This window comes from Sus scrofa, chromosome 3 (genome assembly GCF_000003025.6).
Source record: "Sus scrofa isolate TJ Tabasco breed Duroc chromosome 3, Sscrofa11.1, whole genome shotgun sequence".
In the NCBI taxonomy this organism is placed as follows: Eukaryota; Metazoa; Chordata; class Mammalia; order Artiodactyla; family Suidae; genus Sus; species Sus scrofa.
In genome coordinates, this window is record NC_010445.4 from 125,097,309 (window position 1) to 125,125,126 (window position 27,818).

Here is a 27,818-nt window from a genome sequence, read left to right on the forward strand (position 1 = left end):
GGAGGTTCCCAGGCTAGGGGTCGAATCAGAGCTGTAGCTGCCGGCCTACACCACAGCCACAGCAACACAGGATCCGAGCCACGTCTCCGGCCTACACCACAGCCACAGCAACACAGGATCCGAGCCACGTCTCTGACCTACACCACAGCTCACAGCAACGCTGGATCCTTAACCCACTGAGCAAGGTCAGGGGTCGAACCCGCAACCTCATGGTTCCTAGTCGGATTCCTTAACCACTGAGCCACGAAGGCAACTCCCACATGTAATTATTTTGATTATTGACAGGTTTGGATGTGTTCCATCAACTGTTCTCACTTCCAAGCTTTCTCATCGTTTATCCCCTCCCCAGCCTGTTCTCACCTCCTGTATAAACTGATTCTGCCAGCGCTGCCTTTCTTTTTAGTATTTTTGAGGTTGGACAGCTTGTTCCTTTTTTTTTTCTCCCCATCTAGCAGTTACTCTAAATGTTTTTAACACACATTTTTCCCCCTTTTTTGGCTGCACCCATGACATACGAAAATTCCCAGGCCAGGGACTGAATCCTAGCCCCAGCTGCAACCTACGCCACAGCTGCAGCCATGCTGGATCCTAAACCCACGAGGCCACAGTGGGAACTCGTTAACACACATATTTAAATGTTCAATAATCGGGTTAATCACTCTTGCCCCATTAAACCAAGATTCTTAGCCCCATTTCCCTCGTTTTATCAGTCCCTCCATCAGTGACCACTCCCACCCCGGGCTCCCATGTTGGGATCAGCAAAGATAGAAAAGACTCATTTTATTCACTCAGAGGGCATCTCTGAACACTCACCATTTGCTGGGCATAATCACTGTTCCCAGAGCAGTGAAACTGTCTTAAAAGATTCCTACTTTCACAGGGAGGGGCCAACAAACCAAAAGACAGCTAAACAAATAAGCTGTGCTCTGTTAGCAGGTGCATCCATCAGGGGTGACCTTCCCGAGGAGGTGGCCTCTGAGCAGTAAGAGCCCAGTGGAAGTGAGGGAGGGGCCCAAACATGTGAGGGGATGAGGCCTCCGGGCGGAGGTGGGTGCTGGCCTGGCATTGGCCAAGGTGGCCCAGGACGGCCGACGTGCCGCGAGCAGAGGGAGAAGTAACGGGTTAGCAGAGATCGGGAATATTCCTTCGTGCTGCCCTTGGCAGAGGCTTTCACCTGCACCTTCTGCTCTTGAGCTGGTCTATTTCAACCGGCAATTAACACTGAGGTTTTAATTTCCAAGATCTGGAACTGATCTCTTTTTTGTTCTGGATACAATATAATCTCACTTTTCCCCTGAATTTAGTCACATTTGCTTTATAGGAGTGTTTATCAGCTCTTCTTTTTAATGCAGGATTGTTCGCTTTACCCTTTATGAAGGTCATTCTCTCTCATTCTATCATGCTTCTCATATCTTCTGAACTAGGGTGCACCTGTTTGCTATGAACTGCCTCAAGAGACAGTGGGGAAAGGACAATGCCGTGGAGAGGGGGTGCCAAAAGCTTGTCCCCACCAAGGTCTGGCCCCCAGTGCCCCCTCCCAGCTCTCCCCCACCCCCACCCCCACCCCCTGCTTAAGGCTCCAAATTCCATATCCTGCTTGAGCTTCAGCCCCCCCAGCTGCTCGGCCCAAGGTTGTGGGGGTGGGAGATGCGGCAGGAAGAGCTGGGAGGGGCCCATCAGCCTGGCTACTCCAAACGGCTCCCCCTGTTAATGACCCTGACAAATGCCCAGGCCCCTTCCAGCTTCTTTAACTGCTCCAAAGCTCAGGGTAGTGCAGAACCACCTGCCTGCATGGCAGCCTCCTGGGAACCCTCAGAGCTACTGTCTCTTCCATTTCCACCCCGGTCTGCCTTTTCTCTTCCAGGGACCCCCTCCCCCCCCCCCCGCACCTGTTAACATACCCTTCCTTTTATGGATTCATTCTTCTCTCCATTCCCAAACTGCCCTATCAGGCCATGAGATTTTAAGCAGGTAGCTCCCGGAGGTCCCTGGCCACACAACTTCCTCTCAAAGCAACGCCATTCATCCCCACCGAGGAAACAATACACGCATCACAAATTTTATTCATAAGGCTGAAACGAACAAGAATATTAGTTTTTTTTTTCAAGTTTAAATTAACTAATAAAATGGGAAGAGCAGCCCAGAAGCGGCTATTTACAAAAAACAAGTAGAACAGAAGAAGGTAAGTTTTTACTCCAAAATAGGAATAATGAATGACAGGTACAAAGTGATCATTTTAGAAACATGACCTAAATCTTTTCTACTCATGGACTTGTTTTTTCTTAGGGAAGAAAACACTGACATTAACTCTTTGGCATCGTCTTTGAAAAGGACTTCTTCTCGGGCTGTCACCCATCCGAGTGCTCATACAGGTCCAGGACGGACAGAGACGAGGGCACGCTGCTGCTTCCCTTCTGAGCAGCTCTCGATTTTTCTTTGGTTACAGGCCACTCCATCAGCAATGTGGGGTTGGGGGGAGATGGACCCTGGAATCCAGAATCCAGGACTCTGCTTCTGCTTCTCTCCAAACCGTGTGCTCCTGGTGAGGTGCACACTGCATCTCGACCGGCTCATCTTTCAAACGGGAAGAATGACTCCACCCAGCCAGGCTGCTGGAAGGGTCTCGCAAGATCTGGGAAAGCACCTGACCCAAGGCCGGCCTCTAGGGGGCGCTCTGGCACGCTGGCAGGCAAAGGAGTGTGGGCATCGTGGAACCTCCCGGCTGCCTCGTCTGTCCCCCTTCCTCTCCGGTCAGGGACCAAACATTCATAAGAGAAGACAAGCCATTCAAGGAACTGAACACCGAGCCTCCATAAATAAGAGTCAGAAGTCTAGTTCTTAAGTATTGGCTATCTTGCTTTGGTTGTTTTCCCTGTTTGAAGCCACTGGGGCCTCTTTCCTTCGTAAGGCAAATCATCTTTCTCAAGGTCAACCTCTGTAACTCTAACTTCCTTCCTGAAACTCTTGCAGTTGGTTTTTTTTTTTTTTTTTTTTTTTTTTTTTTAAAGTTTCTTTTCACTTTTGCCCTTTCTAAGAGGTAGGGTGTTTACCCTACACTATCAGAATCGCATTTGCTCTGAACCAAAACTAGAGTTTTCCTTTCTGAATGTGATGCCTGTGGGCGAGCTTCTACAAGAGCAAACGTGCATGATTCTCATTAAATGACCCGCTTGGTGGTGTCTGGTCTCCAACCTTTACAATTAAAACGGTGCTTTGGGAACATTGCTTTGTCGCAGGTAACAGGGACGCCTACACCACCCAAATCAGAGCCGTCCTCTGCAATGCTGGCACATCTACAAGGCCCTCCAAGAGTGATCCCTCGGGACTAAGAGAAAAGTCAGGTTTGTCCACGGAAGCATGTGGATGCGGCGACGTCGGGAAAACATGGTTCTTCAGAAAAATGGACTTGGACACGGCCCAGGGCGGTGGGGTCTGGCCCGGAACCTAGGGTCTAGGATTTGCGTTGCTGCTCGCCATCCACCATCCCCGTCGCTCCCATCCGTCTCTGGGCCTCGCTTCCCTGGCACGTACCACGAGGGGCTCGCTGGGGCCCGGTCCAGTCCAGACACCCCGTGGTTCTGATTCTTCCTTTGGCCTCAGCAGCGCGAGGCTCTGCAGGCTCCTCCCTCAGATGTGCCGGCCGGTCAGAAAGAAGAGGGGCCGGTCCTCCTTGGCGTTGGCCGTCTGGAACTCGTCTCGCAGCCGGAACTGCCACTCGTCTTCCAGCTCCAGGCGGACGACCGTCTGGCGGAGTGAGTTCCGGTCCTGGCAGATGACACACAAGGTCGCACCTGTGTGGACAATGGCAGAGGCCTGTGAAGAGGGCAGGGCAGTGGATCCAGGGGAAAGCTACTGCCTGGATGCGGCCGGCAAGAGCAACCCAGGCTGCTGCTGGAAAGGGAAGGACCAGACGTCCGAGTGAGCTCTTGCTTCCTTGGGGACGCCTGGGAAGCTTAGCAAGACAGTGAGATTGTGGTAGGTTTGGCAGATGAGGCAACGTGGGCCCAAGAGATGTTGGCAGAGAAGTGAGCAGAGCGGGAGAAGGCGGTGGACACGTGCGGTCACGAACCGACACCCTCGGCTCCAGGGCCTGGTGGGAACTGCCTCACCCCGGGCCACCCCTTAGCCTCAGCGCCCCGACCCGTCCGAGCCGGCCACCCGCCCAGGCCTCATGCAGTTCTGACCTCTCTCCTCTGCCCGCCCGTGGGAATCCTCCCCCTCTGGACGCTCAGCGAACACGGTGACCACAGGTGCGCTTCCTACCTTCCTACCCACCAGCCTCCTCTCCTACTCCGCAAAACGCTTCCAAGAGCGAGACTGCGGCAGAAACCTCTCACTCTTTTCCCAAACCGTATGCGATGTTGGTGCGCCCTACACACTTGGTAGAGCCGAAGGTTTAAGAGCAACCAAGGAAAAGCGAAAGTCGATTAGGGATCCCAGCTGGACCGGAAAAAAGGGTTTTAAGTCAGAGAGAATGCGTGTCTGTCCCTCTCAACCGCTCTAGCGTGAAAACACCTACAGAGGAAGGACGGTTAGGATGAGAGGAAGGATGCCCGCTGCCCCCCGAGACAAGGAAGAAGGGCTCATCCACCAAGAGGAAGATCTGCGTGCTTACGCGAGTCTGGACTGGAAAGCAGCCCTGAAGGCGAAACCACCTGCCTGTCACCGAAGAGAAAGGGGGTGTGTCTAGTCCCACCTGAACAGGTGGAGGGCAGAGCCAGCCGCCCTGGGATCCCAGCCCAGCCTTCGTGTGCGTCCCTGGGTGGTCAGGCAGCCACGCACCCTGAGCCTTGGTTTGCCCACTGGCATGAAGGGCTAGGACCGGAGGTCACCTCCGAAGAGGCGCCAGGGGACAACAGCCATCCAAGGTCCACGGTAAGAGTATGGGAAGTTACCTTTCAGAAAGTGAAACTTTTTCAAAAAGCCGGCTCCCACAAAAGAGTCACAGAGGTACAGCAGGAGGCCACTGAACATGAAGTCGGAGCAGCTGATGTTTAAAGAGTGGGGCCTGGAGCTCACGTAACACACAGAGATCTGAAAAAGGAATCCAAGAGAAAAACGTCATTTCCCACGCAATCCTCAACACCCTTATTCAAAAGTTTTGCATCACATGAATATTAACTGCTTGGTCAAGCTCAGGCTTTGGGGGCTTTAATGTTATTTCCAAATCTATCCTAAAAATCAATTCCGAGAGACTTCTCCAGATTTATCTGGTTACAGTTGTCTTGAGAATCAGCAGTGTTTTAGCACTAGAATTGGGTTTAATTCCTGACTTAGGTTGGGGCAAAACCCATTTCAGCTCTCTTAGCCTTTATTCTATCAGCTGTGCAGTGGGGTCAATCCCGGAGCCAAAGTAGGCGAGTGGTTATCACCCCAAGTCCTGGGTGCCAGTGCATCTGTTTTAGGAATTTCCGAGATTTAGGGATTCGACAGCACCCCCTCTGACAGTTACCTGTGACCCCAGGTTAAGGTAGCAGTCGACAGACAGCACGGGGTGGCCGTGGTTCTTCAGGGACAGAGGGAAGAAGCGGTGGCTGTGGTGCTGGAGGAACTTTTCCAGCAGGAGCTGCGCGGGGGCCGCGAGGAACGTGTGCTTGCTGTCGGGGGCGCAGATGTACTGGGAGGGCACGACGGCCATGGGGTTGCCAGACACCTGCGTGGGGAGGGCGGGCGTCAGCCACTCCCGGCCACCCTGAGCAGGGAACCCGGGCGGGGCGGCCCCTCTTGGAAGGCTGTGCCGTGGAGCAGTGCTGCGAGAACACATCCCTCCACAGTGAAGTTCTCCATTAGGAAAAATTAGGTTTAACCTACGTGGGACATGTGAAAACTGATCACGTGAGCAGTGGCAATTACAGACACTGAGCATTTCAGGCGAAAAAATTGGCTGTATGGTCTAGGAAAAAATGAGAACCCAGAGCCCTTGGGAATATTTCCCCCAATCCAAGAAGCACCCTGGGAATGGCCAAGCCTCCCCAGATCCTGTCTCCCGTCCAGCCCCAGGGCCCTTCCTCTCGGCACCCCAGCCATCTGAGCCCACAGTCTCTTACCCCATCCACATTTCCCACGCTGCCGCCAGAGACTAACGTAACCCTTCGCTGCACCCCCTCCATGGGTCCTTGTTACTCCCAGAGAAAAGTCTAGAACGTTCCCTGGAGGACAAGGTCCTGCCTCCTTCTCCAGCTCATCTCTGCCACTCTGCCCCTCGGATAAGAGGGACCTTGGAGGCGGGGCTGTGACTTCACATCTGAATGGCCCAGGCCTGCCAGGCCACCACGAACACAGTCGGATCACGTCTCTCCCCTCCTGGAGCCTGGCTCCTGCTCAAGTGAGGCCGTCAATGCCATTCGGAGAGCATTTGGCAGGCACTGTCCCAGGGGCCCCCGGAGAAGAGCGCAGCACCAGGGCGGCCCCCCAGGAGCTCTGTCCAGCACAGAAGCCAGACAAGCGAGCCGCAAAAGTGATGGAGAAGTGCCCGGGCAACCCCCACGGCGCGCCCGTGGGCAAGGGCGTACAGGAAGGCGGGCGGTGCGCATGCGCTCCAGCGCTCCCAGGGACCTGGTTAGAATCCGCGATCAGAAGGGAAACCCAGCGGAGGTTTTCTCTTCCCAGGGCTCCCAAGTGGAAACTTTACCAGCACTCCCAGCCGTCAGGCCCACCCCACTGACTCAAAGGCACCCGGGCGCCCTCCCCACCAGCTCCCAGCCTCCGTTTTCCCGCAGCCCATCCGCGCGCGCGGCCACGCCCACCTTGGACGTGATGTGGAAAGACCGGTGCCCGCCCACCGCGATCTGCTTCTTCATCACGCTGAAGCGGTTGAAGCGGCAGAGCAGGAGGCCGGCGCTGTGCACGCGCAGGTTGAAGTCCACGTCGTCACACATGAACCTGCCCGGAACCGGAGGAGGAGGGGGCGGGTCGGACTGGAGGCAGCTCACGCCCCAGTCAGGTCCCCGCCACACACGTGGAGTGCGCGCTCCTGTACTGGGGGCTCGGAAGGTGAAGCAGGCTGGTTCCTGCCCGGAAGACCCTCCTCTGGGAGGCAGAGAAGGAACACAGGACAGGCCGTGATGCGTCTGCACCAGGAAAGGCAGGGCGCACGCCTGCGGAGTGGAAGGCTGCCCTTCTTGGAGGGCCCTGGGCCCATGGGCTGAGCGGGGGTGGGGCGGGAGCTCACCGATTCTGGTTGTACTGCACGTTCTGGGTCAAGTCCACGTTCAAGATGATGAAGTCGTGCACGTGGCAGCGGGAGAAGGGCTCGCGCACCTCGCGGCTTCCGGTCTTGCTGGACCACTTCCGCAAGCCGATCAGGGCGTAGTGGGTGATGTTGGGGGCCGCCTCGATGTGCTGCATGATGTGCTTCAAGGAGACGTTTCTCTCCGTCCAGGAAAACTCCCTGCTCAAAGGAGGGAGCGGGGCAACCCCAGGTTGGCCTGCAGCCCACAGCGAGGCCCCCTGGACCAGGTCAGCTTTTCCCTGAACTCTCTGGCCCGGCCAGGAGGTGCGCAAGGAACCCAGCACAACCACCAGGCACCGTGTCAGGCACTTCAAATTCATTATCACTGACCCTTGCAGCAATCTTACCACATAGGCATGTTGCCCCCATTTTACAGATGAGAAAGAAGAGGCTCTGGATAAGTTGCCCGGTGTCACTCAACAACAGAGCTTGGATTAAACGGTATGTCTGTCTCCAGGGGCCACAGTCTTTGCATCATGCCAAACCACCTCGCATTTCTGCTATCAATTCCAAGGTGGGGGGAGGAAGGAGGCAGCGTGTAAACACCTCCTACCCCCAGTGACGGTGTCTGAGGTCTATGAAGACAGTGAGGGCCACCTGATGGCCGGGGCGGCTGAAGGGAGTGACCCCAGGGCTGGGAGCTGGGGTGACCAGAGCTCTGTCTGTAGGAGCCCAGGCAAGCGGCTCGACTCTGCATCTCAGCTTTCTTTCCCCCAACTAAGAAGCTTCGACCAAACCCTCGAAGGCCCCGGCCAGCTTTGACATTCCAGGCCTCGAACGGCTGCTTCAGAATGAAATTCAGACAGGCAGAGGGAAAAGCTTCCACTGCTTTCCCATCGCTGCTGTCGGCCGAGATCCTGCCCTCGGAGGGGTGACAGCGAGAACCCAGAAAGCACAGCAGACTGCTATTCTCATGCACGAGCAGCTCTATCAGACAGAAAACATTTTTTTCTAGAAGAACAGTGGTGATTGTGGGAAGTGTTATATTAGGATTCACTCACACAAGAGGTGAACTGACCTCAAGTTGTCTTTCCAAAAAACAAGCCAAAAATCAACTTGTCTCTCTCTCTCTCAAAAAAAAAAAAAAAAAAAAAAAAAGCCAAAAATAAGGGCTAAGATCCTGACTTGAAACAGTCATGGCAAAACCACAAAAGGAAATGTTTTCCAATGATGTTCAGATGCAGCTGTACGGACGAGCCTTTCCTATATCTCGCTGCTCTATCACCAGCCTCTGGGTGCACCTGTCATAGTTGAATTACTCCTCATATCAAACCTCTGGCGCAAGGATCAGTGCCCCTTTGAAAGATGGGGAATCTACCCCAAAGAGTCGTTTCCCTAACGTCACACAGCAAATGAAACACAGCTTCACATTGGGAGTGAGGCTGGGGGAGGGTGGGGGGACGGGAAGATTCTGGGGAGCCGGGGGATGGTCCATTTCTTCACAGGGGAGTTTAGTTAATGCATGTGTTCCGTTCAAGAAAATGTCTGGATAGGTATCAGACTTGCTTTTCGGTGTATATGTTATACTGGATCGATCCGGCATCATTTTCGGCATGGCGTATATTCCAACACATGTTTTCCAAATTAAAAACGCAGAATAAGGCTTGGGATGGGAGCCCAGCCCACGCGGAGCTCTGCCCACCGAGCACTGAAGATGAGGTGCCCTCTGGGTCCTCGAAGCATGGACGAGAAGCCCCCCACTGAGCAGGGAGCACGCCCCCGGGCCTTCCCCGGGGGGCGGAGGCGGGGAGCCCTCACCTGCTTCTCTCCCCGCCGCCGCCATCCATGTCCACCACGTTCCACATCACGCAGGAGTCGTCGGAAATCACGATGAAAGGCCAGATGTCCTGCGGCTTGATCCCCAGCTCCTCCTGCCGGTTCCGCTCCAGCTCCAGGTTGTGGTAGGACAGCTCCTTGATCAGGAAGTGGGCAGCGCCTGAAACAGGCAGATGACCCCCTGCTCAGTCAGTCCCACGCCCCCCCACCCTGCCCCCCGGGGACAAAGCCCCCGTAGGAAGAACCGCACGAGAGCCCACCAAGGCCCCAGCACCAGCTCCCGGGCCCTAATCTGCAGCCCGCACCCACTCCCTACAGGCTGCTGACTGGGAGAGAAAAGTCGAGAGCAGGAAAGACTCCCCTCCAGGGTGTTCAAGCATCTGCTTACGTACCCCTGCTCTTCCAAGAGCTGAGAACGCAAATTCAATCCTTAACCGAACGTCGAAGAAAAACAAAGACCCAAACAAATCGAAAGAGCTGTAAAAGCCTACAAGCTTAATGAGAAACATCTTTTTTTCTCTCTGGGGACAAGACCTGCCTCTCTCCCTCTGCTTCTGCAAAGATCGAGTCATTAACTGCTGTGGCCCTGACCTTTAACCCCTCCCGAAAGGAGTCCAGGGCGGAGCTCAGGAGCGAGGTGCTCTGGGCAAACCTGGCTGAACAGGCCTTGAGATATTTGTCAGAAGATTTTATGCCCAAAGTCTTGCATCATCTCATATCCAGAAAAGCACTAAAATCTTTCACGGAGACATCTGCTCCCTGTGGTCAGCAGCAACCTTCAGCCAAGACGTGAGTTTCATCCTATGGATCCTTTGTCACCAAAAATCACCTACGTATGGACCCCCTACCTCTTTTTTTTTTTTTTTTTTCAGGGCTGCACCCTTGGTATATGGAAGTTCCCAAGCTAGAGGTCAAATCGGAGCTGTAGCTGCCGGCTTACACCACAGCCACGCAGGATCTGAGCCACCTCTGCGACCTACACCACAGCTCACGGCAACGCCGGATCCTTAACCCCCCGAGCGAGGCCAGGGATCAAACCCTGCATCCCCATGGATGCTAGTTGGGTTCGTGACCCCTGCTGAGCCACAACAGGAACTCCCCCTGCACCTTTTCAGAACAGCTCCTCAGAGCTGAGAGGCTGTCTCCAGGGCCACAGTCCTCATGTTCCCCTATAAAACTCATCTCACACCTCTCACACTGCACTTTTTTTTTTTTCAGTCAACATCTAGAACATTCTCTCAAGGCTCCATTGACCTTTTATTGAGGAGGGCATGGGTTGAAAAGAAAAAACAAACAAAAGGCCTACCCACTCCGGCGCTGTTGAAGATACTCGGGAGCACGAGCATGATGTGGTTGGGCCAGTACTTCTTATAAATGGCCATCTCATACTCCTTGACCACCAGCACGTGCAGATGGCTGGCACCGTCCATCGCGTGGTACAGGTTAAAGAGTCCGTGCTCGTGTCGGCCCGTGGTGGGGGTGAATGTCGGGCTTTTTATGTATTCCTGGCTCTGGAAAGCAGGGGCGTGATGAGGGCCAGCGTTTGTTGTCAGCCTGACCCCCGTCACTCCCCTCCCTCTGCAATGTGACTTTGCAGCCTCTTCCGTCCAGAGATGGCATCTGTTTCCACACTCCTTGCATCTGGCTTAGCCTCGGGACTTGCTTTCATGGGTAAAATGCCATGCCACTGACGGTGTCCCAGGTCTGAGCCTGGCCTGCAGAGGCTGGATGCCCCCCGCCTGCTCCCAGAAGCCTCTCAGGAAGCGGCCTGGGCTCGCCAGCTGGAGAGGGGAGCAGACGCGGGTGTGCCAGCCAGGCCACCGGAGCCCAGCCAGCCGCCGCCGACCTGGTCACTAACCTTTGACACAAGTGAGAGCAACTCACCCCAGGACCACCACCCATTCGAACTGAGCCTAAGCTGCCAGCCCGCAGAGTCAGAAGCTCAAGAAAGGCATGTCTGGGAACGGCTGGTTAGGGAACAAAAACTAACAGGCCCACGTCAGTTACCCCAATGCATTACCCTCTCCTGTGGGCACCCAACGCTGTGCTGCTGGGAGAACATGTCACGCCTCAATGCCTTAAATCCCTCCAGCACCCACATAACCTAGCTTCTCATACACTCAGGCTATGAATCGCTTCTACGTTTTTGTTTTTTTTTGTGTGTGTGTGTGTGGCTGCACCTGTGGCATATGGAAGTGGCCAGGCCAGGGATCGCATCCAAGTGACCCAAGCCACTGCAGAGACAATGCCAGATCCTTAACCCACTGTGCCACAGCGGGAACTCCTATAACTATGTGTTTTGTTTTTTTTTTCAAGGGCTGTACCAACAGCCTATGGAAGTTCCCAGGCTAGGGGTCCAATTGGAACTACTGCTGCAGGCCTACACCACAGTCACAGCAATGCCAGATCCCAGCTGTGTCTGCGACCTACGCCACAGCTCTTGGCAATGCTGGATCCTTTAACCCACTGAGCGAGACCAGGGATCAAACCAGCATCCTTATGGATACTAGTTGGGCTCGTTAACCACTGAGCCATGATGGGAACTTCCCCATGACTATGTTTTATTTCGCTCTTTTTCTCAACAGTAGGCTCCACTGGCCAAGCCAGGTCTTCCATTCCTTCTGAACCCTTCAAAGCACTTGCTGCAGAGCTGTGCACACAGCTGGTGCTCATAACCAGCTCGGGTGGAAACTAGCAGGGAAAGACAGTGGAGAAACTGATAAATCCTCAATCCCCAGCCCACGGGTAGGAGGCACCTTACAGCAAAGGCCTCTCTGCCACTTCGCAAACATTTCCATTGCTGGGTAACAGCCTGCTAGGTCTGAGAGGCTGGATTCGGCTCTATGCACGTTAGAAGAATAGTGTTTATACAAGGTTTGTGGGGGCTGGGGCTGCAGAACCTGATGCCAAGATTGTCAGGTTGGAACTGTCAAACCAAGTGACTCTAAAATGGTGGGCACAGAGACCGTGGATTTTTTTTTCTACTTCCTTTTGACTAAGTCGTGGCAATGCCAGGTCCTTAACCCACTGAGCCACCAGGGAACTCTGAGACAATGGATTATTAAAAACAGTTTCCTTAGAAGAAAACTTCATCTTCTTTCTGTCTGTCTCTCTCTCTCTATATATATGTATATATGTATATGTATGTATCATTACAAATGCAATGATGCAACATCTGAGATTCACCTCCAGATAACCCAGGAAGGCAGATGAGGAGAGATGGCCAGACGAAGCAAGACTGGCCATGAAATCATAACCATTGAAGGTGGGTCACCAGCCCTAAGGGAGACATTATGCTGTTCTGCTGCCTCTGCCTGTTTCAAATGCCCCGTAAGAGAGCGCGTTAAAGAAAAGACGCTGAAGAGGATGAGAGCCTATTCAGCCCTTGTTCTCCTCCAGGCTCTGAGCGGGTGCCTTGCGTTGGTCATTCCATGTAATTCTCACTAGAACTTTTCGCAAGCGTTATCATGCCTAAAGCTTACGGGTGGGGCAATTGAGGCTCAGAGGTTAGCAAGTGACAAGTTCAAATAACACAACCAGGGATCAGCAGAGCAAGGCTCAAACCGGACACTGAGTGACCTCAAGGCCCTCGTGCTCCCCGGCCACCCCAAGTTCCATCACCACATCAGTCTCTCCCTCCTGCCCCATGTGCCCTTGATTCATCAGGAACCGCAGTCTCTGGGTCCCCAGCTCAGTGGTCATTTGCAGCCACTCTGACTGGACCCCGGGGGCCGCGAAGCCAATACCTTGTCTGTGACGAGAGGCAGCCGCATGCTCTCCAGCTGGCCCCCGGGTTGGCTGAAGACGAAGTGGTGCTCCTTGGACTTGGGGATGATGAAGTGGAGCTGGATTTCCTCTCCTAGCATGGAGTAAGAGAAGGCAAAGGCGTGCAGGGTGGACTCATAGAGCTGGGGTGCGAGGGGGAAAGGACAGAGCTTGTCATCAGAGTCCGGCCTGGCTTCCCAGAAGAACCCAGGCCCGGCGTGGCCATGACTACACAGAGGTCACTGCCACCTGTCCCCAAGGCTGACACCCGAACACAGAGAGGACGCCCAGGTCTCACTAGAGGACACACCCCCCTGAGGCCACACCCACTCAGCCAGGGGCGCTCCCCCCCCACTCCTGGCGCTGACCACGCCTCACCAGCCACCCACCCCTCCAGACCCTGGACTCCACCCAGAGGCAGGCTGGGTTACCAACTAGAGCATCCACGCTCCAGTTGATGTTTTTAATTCTAGCAAAGCTTATCTTCCCATCCAAAGCGACACATGAAACAGCACATTAATAAGACAATAAGCGCGAATGCTTCTATTTCACACACCACACCCAGGCACCTCCTGTCCTCCTGGAATCGTCATCAGCCGTCCTGTGAAGCAGGCACTGTCCTCACCCCGACTTGGGGATGTGGACACTGGCATCCGGAGGTCTTGGCTCACTGCTGTCCCCAAGTCCAGCCTCGCCCCCAGCCGCTTCTCCAAAGGGGCCTCCCTCTCCTGGCCTCTGCCCGCACTGCCCTCTGCTGTGACCTCCCAGCCTGGCTCTGCCCCGGCCATGCTTATGCCTCCTCCAGGCCTCAGCTCAGGCGTCCACAGAGGGTCTCCCCCAGCCCCTCACCCTCCCGCTGACAGCCCCTCCTGCAGAGGCACAGCAAGTCTATGCCCGGGTGGGGACCACGGGGACCTGGAGAGGGTGGACGTGGGCCAGGTCACATGGGCTGTGAAGTCCGACGGAGGCGCTACTTTGAGAGCAGAGATGAGGGGGAAACAGATTATGACTTGGGGGTGGGACAAAGGGGGGGTGGATCAGGAAGAGATGAAGAGAGAAGCTAAGGGCCCAATCCCGCCCTCCTCCTTGTTCCAAACAACCAGCCTCACATGCCTGCAAACCTCCACGGGGCTACAGAGATGGATCAAGATGCAGCTTCCCCCCCCATGAGGCCCCCACCTCGCCCCGAGGCACTGATGCCCTTTGTGGTCTGTCTCTGCCACACTTGCCCAGCTGCCTCTCCTGGGACCACACACCCTTCACTTTAAGCTCCAGCAACACTCACTAAAATTTCTTTTTTTTTTTGCTTTTTAGGGCCGCACCCTCAGCATTATGAAGGTTCCCAGGCTAAGGGTCTAATCGGAGCTGTAGCCACTGGCCTATACCACAGCCACAGCAATGCGGGATCAAGCCGTGTCTGCAACCTACACCACAGCTCACGGCAACACTGGATCTTTAACCCGCTGAGCGAGGCCAGGGATGGAACCCACATCCTCATGGATACTAGTTGGGTTCCTTACCATTGAGCCACAACGGGAACTCCCTAAAATCACTTCTAATTCCCCCAGAGACCCATCTTCTCCCCTCTATCACATGTGCTCTTCCCTCCCCTCTGTCCCCCCCAACCCCGGCCCCTTGGCAAACTCTTATTGATTCTTCAAAACCCTCTCCTCTGCTCCCCGCCCAACATAATCTCTTCATTTATAAAATGGGGATAATGCTATGACCTTGTGGGATTTTAGAGGGAATGAAACAGGAAAGGCAACAGCTCTAACCAGAGCACTTTGAATGGAACACAGGTGTAGCTGGAACACAAACCCCTTCACGTGACCAGCCAGAGCCTGGACAGCCAGAGCCCCAGGTCAGTAGCTCATCCCCATTTACCCAGTGTCTAAGGCAAATGTCATTTTTTTTTCTTTTTAGGGACACACCTGCAGCATGTGCAAATTCCTGGGCTAAGGGTCCAATCGGAGCTGCAGCTGCTGGCCTACACCTGAGCCACAACGCCAAAGCTGAGCCACATCTGCGACCTACACCACAGCTCATGGCAATGCCCGGATCCTTAACTCACTGAGCGAAGCCAGGGATCGAACCCGTGTCCCTCGTGGATACCAGTCGGGTTCCACGATGGGAGCTCCAATTTCAGAGCGTCTTGAAGGGGACAAAGGATACAAGTGGACGAGGGACAAGGACTTCCAGAACTTTGCATCGCCCGACTCCGGAATGCGCACACAAGGAACCCGCAGCGTCAGCCAAGGTGAACACAGCACGCGACAGAGAGCCGTGGAGCATCGCTGGAGCCGCGGGGCCGCCCTACCTGGTAGCGGGGGTGGGAGCCCATGTACTGGTGGCACTGCTCGCAGTGGTGATACGTGTTGTACGCCGCGTACTTGGACAGCCTCATCCGCGCCGTCTGCCGCCGCACGTAGAGGTCGTCCGGCTTGCGGTGCGTCCCTCTGTCTGCAGGAAACCCCGGGCATCAGAGCGCAGCAGGGGCCGGACGAACGCTGGCACCCCCGCTTATCCGACGTGAACGCTGTGACAGGCTTGGTGTGATGTCGCCTGTCCGCCCTGAGGTGGCTGGGCTGGTTGGAACCAATGTGTCCGTGGGATAAACTAAAGGCTGTGTACACCTGGCGTCTTACTGTGAACCTGCAGATGCTGCATGAACACGTATTTGAGGATGTGCTATGTGACAGTGTAAAGTGATGACCAACTTAACATGCAAATATCTGTAAAGCCCACGAATCACCTCCGTGTTTTCAAATGATTGCGCAGCCTTAAGGTTTAAACACTCAGCCTCCGTTAGAGAAGGTCTAGATCCTTCTGGGAGTTCCATTGTGGTGCGGCGGAAACAAATCCAACTAGTATCCATGAGGATGCGGATTCGATCCCTGGCCTCGCTCAGTGGAGCGGGGATCCAGCGTTCGCGTGAGCCGTGGTGTAGGTCGCAGATGCAGCTCGGATCTTGCATTGCTGCGGCTGTGCTGCAGGCCAGCAGCTGTTCCTCCAATTTGACCCCTAGCCTAGGAACCTCCATATGCAGCAGGTGCAGCCCTAAAAACAAGCAAAAGAAAGAAAGATCCTTCAGAAAGGGATCTGCTCTGAGAATGATGAAGATAAAGTGAGAAATGAGTGATTTTATTTTATTTTATTTTTTGTCTTTTTGTCTTTTTTTTGTCTTTTTGTTGTTGTTGTTGATGTTGCTATTTCTTGGGCCGCTCCCGCGACATATGGAGGTTCCCAGGCTAGGGGTCCAATCGGAGCCACAGCAACGCAGGATCTGAGCTGCGTCTGCAACCTACACCACAGCTCACGGCAACGCCGGACCGTTAACCCACTGAGCAAGGGCAGGGACCGAACCCGCAACCTCATGGTTCCTAGTCGGATTCGTTAACCACTGCGCCACGACGGGAACTCTGGAAATGAGTGATTTTAAATGGAAATCCATGAGTATTTACCTCTTATGAGCCATTCACTGAACTTTGCCAGTCAGTGCTCAAATCACGCTGGTCACTCACATCCGACCCTGAAACCCGGCAGGTCATGATACTGGGAAAGTCAGTGGTTCTCGAAGAAGAAGCGAGAGGAATTCCCGTTGTGGCTTATTAGGCTAAGAACCCAGCTAGTATCCATGAGGATGTGGGCTCAACCCCTGGCCTTGCTCAGTGGCTTAAGGATCTGGCATTGCTACAAGCTGCAGTGTAGGTCACAGATGCAGCTCGGATCTGGCATTGCTGTGGCTGTGGTGGAGGCCGGCAGCTGCAGTACAGATTCGACCCTTAGCCTGGGCACTTCCATATGCCGCAGGTGCAGCCCTTAAAAAAGAAAAGAAGCAGCAGCGAGAAAAATGAGAGCAAGGACGGAAAATCGATGCATTTGGTTATGACAATCCAAATTTCATAGAGAAACATACATGTCTTTTTCTTCTATGAACCAGAACCTTCAGAATATTCCAATCGTGGCCAACCATCAAGGGCATCCGCATCATAATTTAGGACCAACCAAGCAGCATGTGGGGTCCGAGAGGAGCCTTTCCTTGTCCAGTGTTGGGGGGGTGACCTCTGTTCTCTCCCAGGCACTGCTGGTTCGCTCCCCCCACCACCAGATAAGCTCATCCTTCATGACCTTCAGCTCATGGCTTTAAGAGCCTGTCCCCAAGGACTCTGGAGGCAGGTGGAAGCGAGAGACTGAAAAACTCTGACCTTCGCTCTTTATGCGCTGATGGTGTGAGCAGATGAGACTGGCATCCTGGTACTTGGGGTCATGAATAGTGTAGTCGAAAGGCAACTTCTTGAACAGCTCCAGGTCCGGCCAGGGGTCAGTGAGCTGCAGGTAGTGCCAGTCCGCTTCATCTCTGAGGTCTGCAGGATCAGTAGGAACGGGTGACAAAAGGGGACGTGAGAAGGGTTTATTTCATTGGGCCCAAGGACGAGGCCTGGCGTGGAACTGAGATGGAGTCCCCCGCTTACCAGGGGAACCCACGGTCTCTCAAACGCTCAGGCGTGCATCCCATTTTCAGGATGGTGCTAATTCGGCCAGAAGATGCATGCAGCTCTGTCTCTATCCAGAGGAACCGCCTGATGCTGCGTTTCCCATGGGGTGGGTTTGCTCCTCTGACTGGGGCTGACGTCCGCGGCTCGCAGTACCCCTGCCCCAGTGCTCTGCTTCTTCCCAGTACCATCCCCCAAATGTACCCCCCCTGGTCCCCACCACCGGCAGAACCTAATGGCGTTCTCTCTCTTGCTCTTATATCTAAGTGCTGTCCAGCCAGTAAGGCCCGACTCCCACCACCACCCCGAGAAAGCCCCCTCTGTGTGCGCAGGGCCCCGGGTCTTCCTTCTGAATGTCAAGACGACTCATGGCCCAAGCCACACTTTTCCATGTGCCGTGTCTAGGTAGTGTAGTCTGTGGTGCTCCCTAAATGCTTGCTGGTTAAAAGGGGAAAAAAATCAACGTGGCTGGTCTAACTTGAGCTTATGCTACCATATCGATTATATATACATATGAGACATATTATATATATGCTATTGATGCATATCACTCTGTATGTCTATATGTATCCTACTCTATTGTAGACATGGGCAGAGTCCGTGTCCGTAAAAAAGAGAAAAAATAAGGAAAGACGAGGGAGAGGAAGGCTCATTTGTATTTAACAGGTGCTTCGTGCTTCACCGATGGAACATCTTTCCATCTGAACGTCCCCCAAAACAGGAACTAGGTTTATTTTATCAAAGAGAAACCCAAGGCAATAAGAGAGGTTTTGAGAAAATAGGCTTCGAAGTTGAACAAACTGGGTTCAAATCCTGTCTCTATCGTGGGTATACGCAGCCAACGGAGGAGACAGACGCTCGGCAGACCTGTTGACTCTCCTTTGAGATGTGGTTCCCGACTGTGAAGGGAGCCATGGAGAAGTCAAGTGTTTAGATGAAGAGTCCCTTTCCCTTCTCGTTCAAAGGAAAGGCCAAGGGCTGGATGGGCGTCTCCGGGTCAAAACTCGAACACGGTCAAGAGATGGAAAGAAGTTCTGTGTGTGCAAATGGCAGGATCTCCCCCTTTGCCAAGGCTGAAGACACTGCGTGTGTATGTCCCGTTTTCTTTGCTCATCTGCTGATGGACGTGTACCCATCCATGGCAACAGGGGCCGTGTCTAGATCTCGGCTGTTGGGAAGGACGCCGCCGTGAACACGCTAACCAGACCACGTGTTGAATGTGTTCATTAGCGTGAGGGGGGTGATTATTTCACAGTGATACACATCTCAGACCATCCTGGGAGACACTGAAGACCCACGCGATAAAAGAGAAGTACAGTTAAGTCACCACAGCCAAGACATGGAAGCAACCTCAGTGTCCACCCACAGATGAAGGGACAAAGAAGATGTGGTACCTATGGAATATTGCTCAGCCAGAAAGAAGAGCGAACTAATGCCATTTGGGCAATGTGGATGCAACGAGAGTTATCATGCTAACGGGACTAAGTCAGAAAGAGAAAGACAAATACCATAAGCTGTCACTTATATGTGGAATCTCAAAAATGGCACAAATGAACCGACCTACAAAACAGAAACAGACTCACAGACCCAGAGAACTGGAGGTGTGATTGCCGAGGGGGAGGGGGAGGGGGAGGGATGGACAAGGAATTTGGGGTCAGTAGATGCAAACTATTCCATTTAGAAGGATAAGTAAGCAATGAGGTCCTGCCGTCCAGCACAGGGAACGAGACCCAGTCTCTTGGGATAGAACGTGATGGAAGATGACATAAGAAAAGGAAAGTGTGTGTGTGTGTGTGTGTGTGTGTGTGTGTGTGTGTGCATGTGCATATATACACACACACACACGACCAGGTCACTTTGCTGTACAGCAGAAATTGGTACAACATTGTAAACCAACTCTACTCTAATGAAAAATTTTAAACAAAACCTCAGAAGTGCTGTTAGATGCCAGCGCAGCTCACTGGGGCCCCTTCTCTATGGCACAGGTCTCCTTATACAAATCTTCCTGCCCAAAGCAATAGATTCATTTACTAGACCAAGCTTCTGAGCCACTGGAGGGGCTGTGGAAGAGAAAATAGAGCTGGCGAGTTCCCGGCGTGGCGCAGTGGTAATGACCCCGACTAGGATCCATGAGGACACAGGTTCGACTCCCAGCCTTGGTCAGTGGGTTGAGGATCCGGTGTTGCCGTGAGCATGGATCCTTCGTTGCTGTGGCTGTGGCGTAGGCCGGCAGCTGCAGGATCTGACTCAACCCCTAGCCTGGGAACTGCCATGGGCTGCGGGTGCGACCCTAACGAGCAAAACAAGAAAAAAAAAGAAAGAAAAGAAAGTGGAGGTGGTATTCAACGATTAGCATAAAACAGCTCTTTGAAAAGAATCTTACCTTAATCGGGTTATTCTGTTCTGGAAATGAAGGAAAAGAGCTATTTGCCTGCGAATCGTGTATCTCCATTTTGCCCCAAGAAGCTGACCTAAGTCCTCAGTGGCCTGAGCAGGAACCTCCCCTGATGGACAAGTCTGCTTTCTAGAGGCAGCAGCCACATCAGGTTTGGTTCCAGCTCTGCCACCTCCCAGCTGGGCTCTGAACATGTGAGCTCTCAGGAAAATGGAAGCATATCCACCTCTGGGTGTGGCAGAGAAAAGTGGGCCTTCGGGTATGGTTTTAGTAGAGTGTGTGACATTTGGAAGGGACCGGGTGACCAGCAGTTATTTTTAGGACAGTAATTGTATCCCCACCAAGGTCTCTCGGGCGCTATTCTCGTATTGAGCAAAATGCCTACCAGGAAAAGATAAGCACAGCCCTACAAGCCCCGGGGAGGAGGCTGACCCTGAATCTGAGAATTCCATCTTGAAAGGAAGAGACTCAACCAAAGTCACTGGAGCAAGTCAGTGAGGATTCCCAGCCCCGGCGTCACCCAGAGACAACTCACGGATATTGCTCTCCTCTTCATCGTAAACATCCACTTCCGTCAGCCGAATGAGCATTCTGGATAAAATGCTGAGGAACTGCAGGTAGGCGCCTGTCTTCCCGATCTGTAGAGATTGGAAAGTCAGAGCCAGCCATCCGTATGCCCCGTCTACGTACAGGCGCAGGCGCTGGCCGGAGCACCTGACATGCCTCCCGTCTGTCATCCATCTCGCCCTCTTTTTTTTTTTTTATGGCTGTGCCCACATCATGGAGAAGATCCCCAGCCTGGGATTGAACCCGAGCCACAGCAGTGACAATGCCAAGTCCTTAACGGCTAGGCCACCGTAGGACTCCTGTCATCCATCTCTTTTAAGCATCTTGCCTAATTAAAACGAGAGCTGGGGGGATGCCAAGACATCTTAGGGGCAATGTGACCTAAAGGAGCATGGCAGCCAGAGAGAGGGACTCCCACGGGCCAGAGACCCGCCTGCTTATCAATTACTGCAAATGTCTTTCCAGATTTCAACTGGCCACGTTGTTTTTAGGCTGTGAGAAATAAGGCTCCATCACAAGCTGAATAAAGCTTGCTTTTAAAAAATGAACTGCCAACATAAAACATAATCATGGCTTAAAAGAATCCTGCGTAATTGTAAATTGCTAGTCTTATATCAATAGATGTATCTATGGTGAGATAAGAGAAGTCACTGTGCAAGGCATGAAAGGCTGGCATCACATCTCTCGCCAGGAAAAGAAACAAAGTTGGAGTTCCCATTGTGGCACAGCAGAAACGAATCCAACTAGGAACCATGAGGTTGAGGGTTCGATCCCTGGCCTCCAGGCTCCCTGTTCTGTTTCACCAGCATCCAGCAGGGCAGAAACAGGGCTTGGCTTCCACTGTCAGAGCGAGGACAAGCCACACAGTCTGGCTGTGCGTGTGTAACCGAATCACGTTGTCATAGAGCAGAAAGTCTCGTAACGTTGTGTATAAACAATACTTCAATGACACTTTTAAAAATGAAAGGAAAAGAAAGAACATGGGAAATGCAGCATCGCAGTGTGAAGGAGCAAGAAGCCCTGCAGACAGCCCTCCACCCCCACATCCTGCAAAGGAGGAACGGGGGTGGGGGGGGCGGTCAGAGGATGGAGGTCACCCAGCTGAGGGTGACAGGCAGGTCCATCCACCTGCCCACCGAGGGGCATCAGAAATCCCGCAAGAACTGCAGACGTGAATGAGGGGATGCTGTCGGCCCCAAGCCCGCCTCTGGGCGTGATCACAAGCCCCACGGAGCCCGGCCCCAAGGGCGGCACCCACCTGGGGGGGCCCGCTGAGCAGCAGGCGGCGCGGGTGGAAGCCGTCCACGCGGCCCTCGGCGCGGTTGCCGTAGTCCATGTGGCTGGGCCGGGGCACCGTCCACTGGCGGTAGTACAGCGACTGCTCCGTGGACGTCATGGTCTTGCTGAGCAGGGGCCGGAACGAGCTGGCCCACATGACCGCGGGCGAGGGCAGCAGCGAGGCGGCCTTGGGCAGGCCGCTGCTGTCGGTGGACGTGACCACGTCGTACACCAGCTTGGGCAGGAAGACCACGGGCGGCTGCCGGCAGGCCCGGGTCACGGAGCACTGGGCGGCCTGCAGCATGAGCGGGCCGGCGGGGGCCGCCGTGGACGACGAGGACGAGCCCGAGGACGAGAGCTGGGAGGACGACGAGGGCACCGAGCCCTGGATGCTCCGCTGGCAGCTCTTGAGGCCGGGGTCCGGCTGGGGGGCCAGAGCGGGGCTGTGCCTGCTGATGACGGACGGCGGCCCCCGGCCCGCCGCTGCCCGGGCCCTCTGTCTCTCCCCAGGGGCCCTGCCCTCCTCCGAGGGGCCGCAGGGCTGCGGCGATCGCGCCTGCTCCCCCTGCGAGGGCCCTGCCGGCTGGGCCGAGGGCTCACCGCCCGGTGCGGAGCCTGGGGAGAGAGGGTCTCGTGGGTCACTGCCCCGAAGGCAGCTCCTGCGCCCTGACTTCCTTATCTTGACAATGAACTTCTGTCAGTTCCCCCTCTGGTTAAATACACTCTTTTGTCCTGACCAAGCCGAGAGGTCCCGCAGGGTGACAGCCAGCACCACTCACCTGGCACCCCACCCGCCTCAAGGGCCTCTCCTCTGCAACCCTCGGGCCCGATCTGGCCCCAGACCCCTCACCCTCTGCTCAGCCTGCACACCTGCATCTGTTCCCCTGGCCCTCAAATCCCCCCTCCGCACAGCACAGCGCTGCTTCTGGTTCCAACTAACTCCGAAACTCACAGGGCTGAAAGGCTCAACTCTAATGCCACAACCACTTTGCTTCTAGAATTCAAGACGGAAAAGGTAGCACACACAGCAGCTACCCAAAGACGGGTTTCTTTTGCCCTCTCCTCGAAGTGGAGTGTGTCGAGAGCCAAAGCGAGTGTGGGTCTCTGAACATCCAGAGCAACGTTCTGGTCCCTGTCTTGTTTGTTTGTTTGGGCTGCACCCTCGGCATGCAAAAGTTCCCGGACCAGGGATCGAACCTGAGCCCCAGCAGCGAGCCGAGCCACGACAGTGACAATGCTGGATCCCTAGCCCACTGAACTACCGGGGAACTCCAGGTCTGTATCTTTCATATCAATCCAGCCACGTACACCCAGGGCCTGTGTGCCAGCACCGAGCAACCCCTCGGACCTCAGGCGCTCTGGGAACCCCATCTTCACCTTAGCCGTGCTGTTTTCCAGTTGTGAGGGAGGCTGCCTCCCAGTCAGGCCTGCTGTCCCCCTTGCCATCCTCCTCGGAGAAGCCTGCCCCCAACCCCCACCCCACGGAACTTGCAAGCCTGCAGGCCGCTCCCCCCAAGGCTCAGGCAACCTCCGTCTGGATCCGGGCCCCCCAGCAAGGCTCAGCCTGCAGCCTGCATCCAGCTGGGTCACAGAGGGCTCATGGGGCGGGGCGGGGGATGCAGCATCGGCCTGTCCCCCTCGGCTGAAGGCCTGACTCCCGCTGAAAAGCTTCTCCCCGGGCGAGGCAGGCGATGGGCTCAGAGTCAGCGGAAGAGCTGAGGACCCGGGCATCCGGTCGGGAGCCGGGGGTGGGGGGGACAGGTGAGCATGAAGGACACGAAAGATGCGTGAGGCCCCAAAAGCAGAGCCCGGAGCCCCGGTGTCTACACCCCCGCCCCCAGTCGTGAGACCGAGACTGGGAGGACCTGGGGAAGGAGATTCACACCGACGTTTCTCTCTCTCCACCCCCGGCCCCGGTCAGGCTGCGCCCGATGAAGGCAGGGGGCCCGTCAGTCTACAGAAAGGGACACAGCCCCACCCAGGCTGACTCGTGTGACCCCCCATCCTGACCCCTGTGGCTGCGGCCATGTCTCATCTCCCTGGGTCTCCTGAAATGAAGGGGTTCCCTCCTCCCTGAAATGGGGTGACGCCCAAGGCCCCAAGAAGCATCATATCAGAGACCCCAAAGATCTCCGGACCCTCGAGGAAGCCTCGCTAAGAAGGTCACCTCACCGGAGGAGAGAGGCTGGCTGGCAGCCTGGACCTTCTACACCGCCCGAAGACACTGCACAGACCAGCATGTCCCAGAACCTTCCAGAAAGCTGTCAGCCAGAGCCAGGGAAGAACAAAGCACCACACCTCTGTGTTCCCTCACCACAGCTCATCCATTCCCCACGCACCGCATCCCCCCACCTCCACCCCGTGCCCTCGCCGTTGTTTGGGGCAGAAGGAGAGGAGGCTGCAGATTTTGGCTTTTCTGACTGAACGGAGCTGTGAATCGGACCCTCCTTCTGTCACAGTCTGAGCACATGTTAAGGGGACCCCCTCTGTGCACAGCTGTGAGGGAAACCCCTGCCACCTGGCCCACTGGGATCCGAGGGCTGGGAAGGAGGGGAAAAGAGAGGACACCAAAGAAGCCCCCTGCCTCCCGCCACACCCCCCTTTGCGCCCCGGGAACCTCTCACTGCGCCCAAGTCGTGCACGCGCCTTCCTGCCCTGAGCTTCCTCTACCTGTGAGGTCTCCTCCGCCTGGAACCCACCCCCCAGCTGGAAGGCCCTCTCCAGCAAGGGCCAAAGGCCGGCCGCTCTCTGAAACCTGCAGGGACCCCCCACCCACCCCCAAATCTGCGCCACTTAAGAGAAAACGGATGACTTCTTTACACGCATAATCAGGACATTTTGGGTGTGTGAACGTATGTGCAGAAAGCACACAGCAGCCCCTATGGCGACAAAACCTGGTCCAGAGGAGCGATGCCTTGAGAGCAGGTCCGTATCTAATGTGTCTCCCAAAGCCCCGAGTCAGGCAGAAAGCGGGTTCTCCATCCACGCGCGCCGTGGGAAGACACGCGATCCTGTCTCACGCGTGCCGGTGCTGGCCGCTCCCTAGGCCGAGACTCTGAGCCCTTTAAGCCCATCCCTGACTCCCTCGGCCAAAATGCAGCCTGCGTCCAGGGGTCAGTGAACTTTTGCTGCCTGTTGCTGCTTCTCCCCCGGGGAGTTCATTCGTGTTCACTTCTCTCCGCTCTCAGACTCAACACGAACACACACCCAGAGCCTCTCCCCCAGGTCCCCAGACCATCAGCTGCCTGCAGAGTGCCGAGGGACCACCCGCCCTGCACAGGCCCTGTGCGGCAGAGGCCACAACCTCCCCCCGGGACAAGAGCCACTGCTGCCATTCCCAGACCCCAGTCCGGAAAGGCCAGTGCTTCAAAGATGCCGTCATTTTCCGATTCTAGTTGAAAATAAAGGACCTCTTTTCATTCTCTGAAATCTCAAAAAACAAACAAACAAAAAAAAGGTGCAGTTGTGGGGTCTTTACCCCTTGGGGACTTACTGGATGCCTTAGAGGAGAGGGAGGAAGACGCCGAGTCGTGGGAGCGGGATCGCTCTCTCTTCACGGGGCTCCTCTTCTCCGAGGTGGAGCCTGTGTCAAGATACATACACTGAAGAGGCCTCGGAATCATAGCCCTGTACATTCCTCCAGCACTTTACAGTTTACAAAGTGCACTCACTCCATCCACCTACCCACACATCCATCTATCCATCTACCTATCCACCCATCCAGCCATCCATCCAGCCATCCATCATCCATTCAACCATCCATCCACCCACCCATCCATCATCCATCTACCCACCCACCCATCATCCATCCAACTATCCATCCATCCACCCACCCATCCATCCATCTACTCACCCATCCACCTACCCACCCATCCATCCATCCACCCATCCGTCCATCCATCATCCATCCAATCATCCATCCATCTATCCATCCATCTACCCACCCACCCATCATCCATCCAACCATCCATCCATCCACCCATCCATCCATCCATCTACTCACCCATCCACCTACCCACCCATCCATCCACCCATCCGTCCATCCATCATCCATCCAATCATCCATCCATCTATCCATCCATCTACCCACCCACCCATCATCCATCCAACCATCCATCCATCCACCCATCCATCCATCCATCTACTCACCCATCCACCTACCCACCCATCCATCCACCCATCCGTCCATCCATCATCCATCCAATCATTCATCCATCTATCCATCCATCCACCCACCCACCCATCATCCATCCACCATATATCTAGCCATTTATCCATCCATCCACCCACTCACCTATGCAATCATCCATCCACCCAACCATCCATCCATTCACCTACCCATCCACCCATCCATCATCCTCCGTCCACCCTCCACTCTCTATCATTTATCCATCCATCTACCCACCGACCTACTCAATCATCCATCCATCCACCCACGCATCCAGCCAGCCAGCCACCCACCCTCCATCCATCCATTCACCTACCTATCCACCACCCACCCACGCATCCATCCATCCATCCACCCATCCATGTTGCCAGGTGCCCTCCTCTGACAGAGCACTGAGGAGACAGGAATACGACGCAGGGCAGGCTAGTGAGTTCTCATGGGTCAGTGGGGGTCCTGCCCAGAGGACAGTGAAGGAGGGCAGGGGGGGAGGACCCGGGAGCCCAGGGGCCAGGCACCCACTCAGCAGGGGGAGGCAGGAGCAGGAAACCTCCTGGGAGAGGTGACCCTGAGCCGAGTCCATGGAACAGAGGGAACTCAAGTGGTGGGGAGAGCACCTGTGTGGCCCAGAGGTGACAGAACAGAGCACGGCCAGGAGCCGAGTGTGGCCAGGAGCCCGGGGTGTGGTGGGGGTCCAGAAGCCGAGAGGAGCCAATGGAGAAAGGACGGGGGAGGTCGAAAGATGCCAGGAGTGTGGACTGATCCCTCGGGCAACAGAGTGGAGGCCGGTTCATGGCAGGGTCACATTCACGCCTGGGAGAGATTCCTACAGCGCCAGGGAGGCCTTGGCACCCATTTTACAGATGGGCCCTCTGAGGCTGGGAGAGGTGATGTGACCTGCCCAAGGCCCACAGCCAGAGACGAGGGGGAGGAGGGGTCTGGTCCCCTGGTTCTCCTTCACCCTCTCTCTGCCACACCACGGCCCACGGATGCTTTGCATGTTCGTGTAGCAGCTACTACAGGGCATGAACTTAAACCTTGGGAAGTCTCCATTCTTCTTCCTATTCTAGAGCCAGGAAGAACCCGGTGTGATTTCCGTGTTCTTACACCACCAGAAAGAGGGGAAAAAGCAAAATCTGAATTCCTCGAGAGATTTGCCGCCCCCCCAAATGTCTCTAGATGGCTGACCAGCAGCAGATGGACCCGCATCGTCCTGAGGTGGGGGACAGGTGTCCAGACCAGCGTAGGAACCCGAGGGGCGCGGGGCCAGCCCTCCCACCTTCCGTCACCAGCTCCTCGTCCTCGTTGTCGGTGCTGCTCAGCTTCTCAGCATCACTCTCCAAGGCCTCAGGCCGGGCCCCCTTCTCCAGGGGAGCCTCGCTGCTCACAAAGGAAGCGGCCAGGCCCAGCTCCTGCTCCAGCGCCGTCCTCACCAGGCAGGACGAGTTTATCAGCCGCAGGTCACAGTACCGCAGAGACCTGGGAGGGTGGGAGGAGGGGACCTGTCGAGGGCCTTCTACGAAGGGGGCTCTGCTCCATGCTGGGGACCAGCGCCGCGTCCTCGTCAGGCTTCTAGGACTTAGGCGAGTGGAAAAGCAAGCAGCGTCCATGGGAGCCCTTGGCAACAAAGTCTGCTTGCTTTTTTTTTTTAGAGCTGCACCTGCAGCATATGCAAGTTTCCAGGCTAGGGGTCGAATCAGGGCTGCAGCTGCCAGCCTACACCACAGACACAGCTACACCAGGTCCAAGCCACAGCTCACGGCAATGCCCAATCCTTAACCCACTGAGCGAGGTCAGGGATCAAACCCGCATCCTCATAGATACTAGTCAGATTCGTAACCCGCCGAACCACGACAGGAACGCTCAAAGTCCGTTTGACTGTAAGTCTCTGGGGGCACCAGTTGTGCATTTTGCCCAGTGCTGCTGGGAGAGGAAAGAGTTGACATTCAGGTCAGAGGAAAATGAGGCTTGAACCTCAGCCCTGCTGCTTCCTTGCAACAGAGACTTCAGCGAGCTGGGCAACATCTCGGAGGCTTGGATTTTTTTCTCGTCTGAAAGATGGGAATGAATATTAATAACCACCTAAGTGCATTGTGAGGAATATAAGTAATAAGTGGACACCTGATTATTCAACCAACATTTAAAAGA

At 55.1% G+C, this 27,818-nt stretch overlaps 1 protein-coding gene across 5 annotated transcripts in view; it reads right to left on the reverse strand.

Annotated features, from left to right (window-relative positions):
* GREB1 (growth regulation by estrogen in breast cancer 1) overlaps positions 2,044–27,818 on the reverse strand; it is a 134,614-nt gene continuing 108,839 nt past the window's right edge. For 3 of the 5 annotated variants that reach the window (XM_021087828.1, XM_021087829.1, XM_021087827.1), the window contains exons 20-33: positions 26,950–27,149; positions 24,999–25,088; positions 21,486–22,120; positions 20,196–20,298; positions 16,978–17,136; positions 15,090–15,232; positions 12,754–12,915; positions 10,314–10,518; positions 8,990–9,167; positions 7,172–7,390; positions 6,747–6,882; positions 5,453–5,653; positions 4,896–5,034; positions 2,044–3,791 (exon numbers count right to left, since the gene is read on the reverse strand). In XM_021087828.1, the coding sequence (XP_020943487.1) occupies positions 3,628–3,791; positions 4,896–5,034; positions 5,453–5,653; positions 6,747–6,882; positions 7,172–7,390; positions 8,990–9,167; positions 10,314–10,518; positions 12,754–12,915; positions 15,090–15,232; positions 16,978–17,136; positions 20,196–20,298; positions 21,486–22,120; positions 24,999–25,088; positions 26,950–27,149 (2,734 nt within the window). In that variant the 3' untranslated portion in view covers positions 2,044–3,627. Of the gene's footprint in view, positions 3,792–4,895; positions 5,035–5,452; positions 5,654–6,746; positions 6,883–7,171; positions 7,391–8,989; positions 9,168–10,313; positions 10,519–12,753; positions 12,916–15,089; positions 15,233–16,977; positions 17,137–20,195; positions 20,299–21,485; positions 22,121–24,998; positions 25,089–26,949; positions 27,150–27,818 lie in introns of those variants that run through there. The other 2 variants (XM_021087830.1, XR_002342858.1) reach the window with 2 other exon arrangements.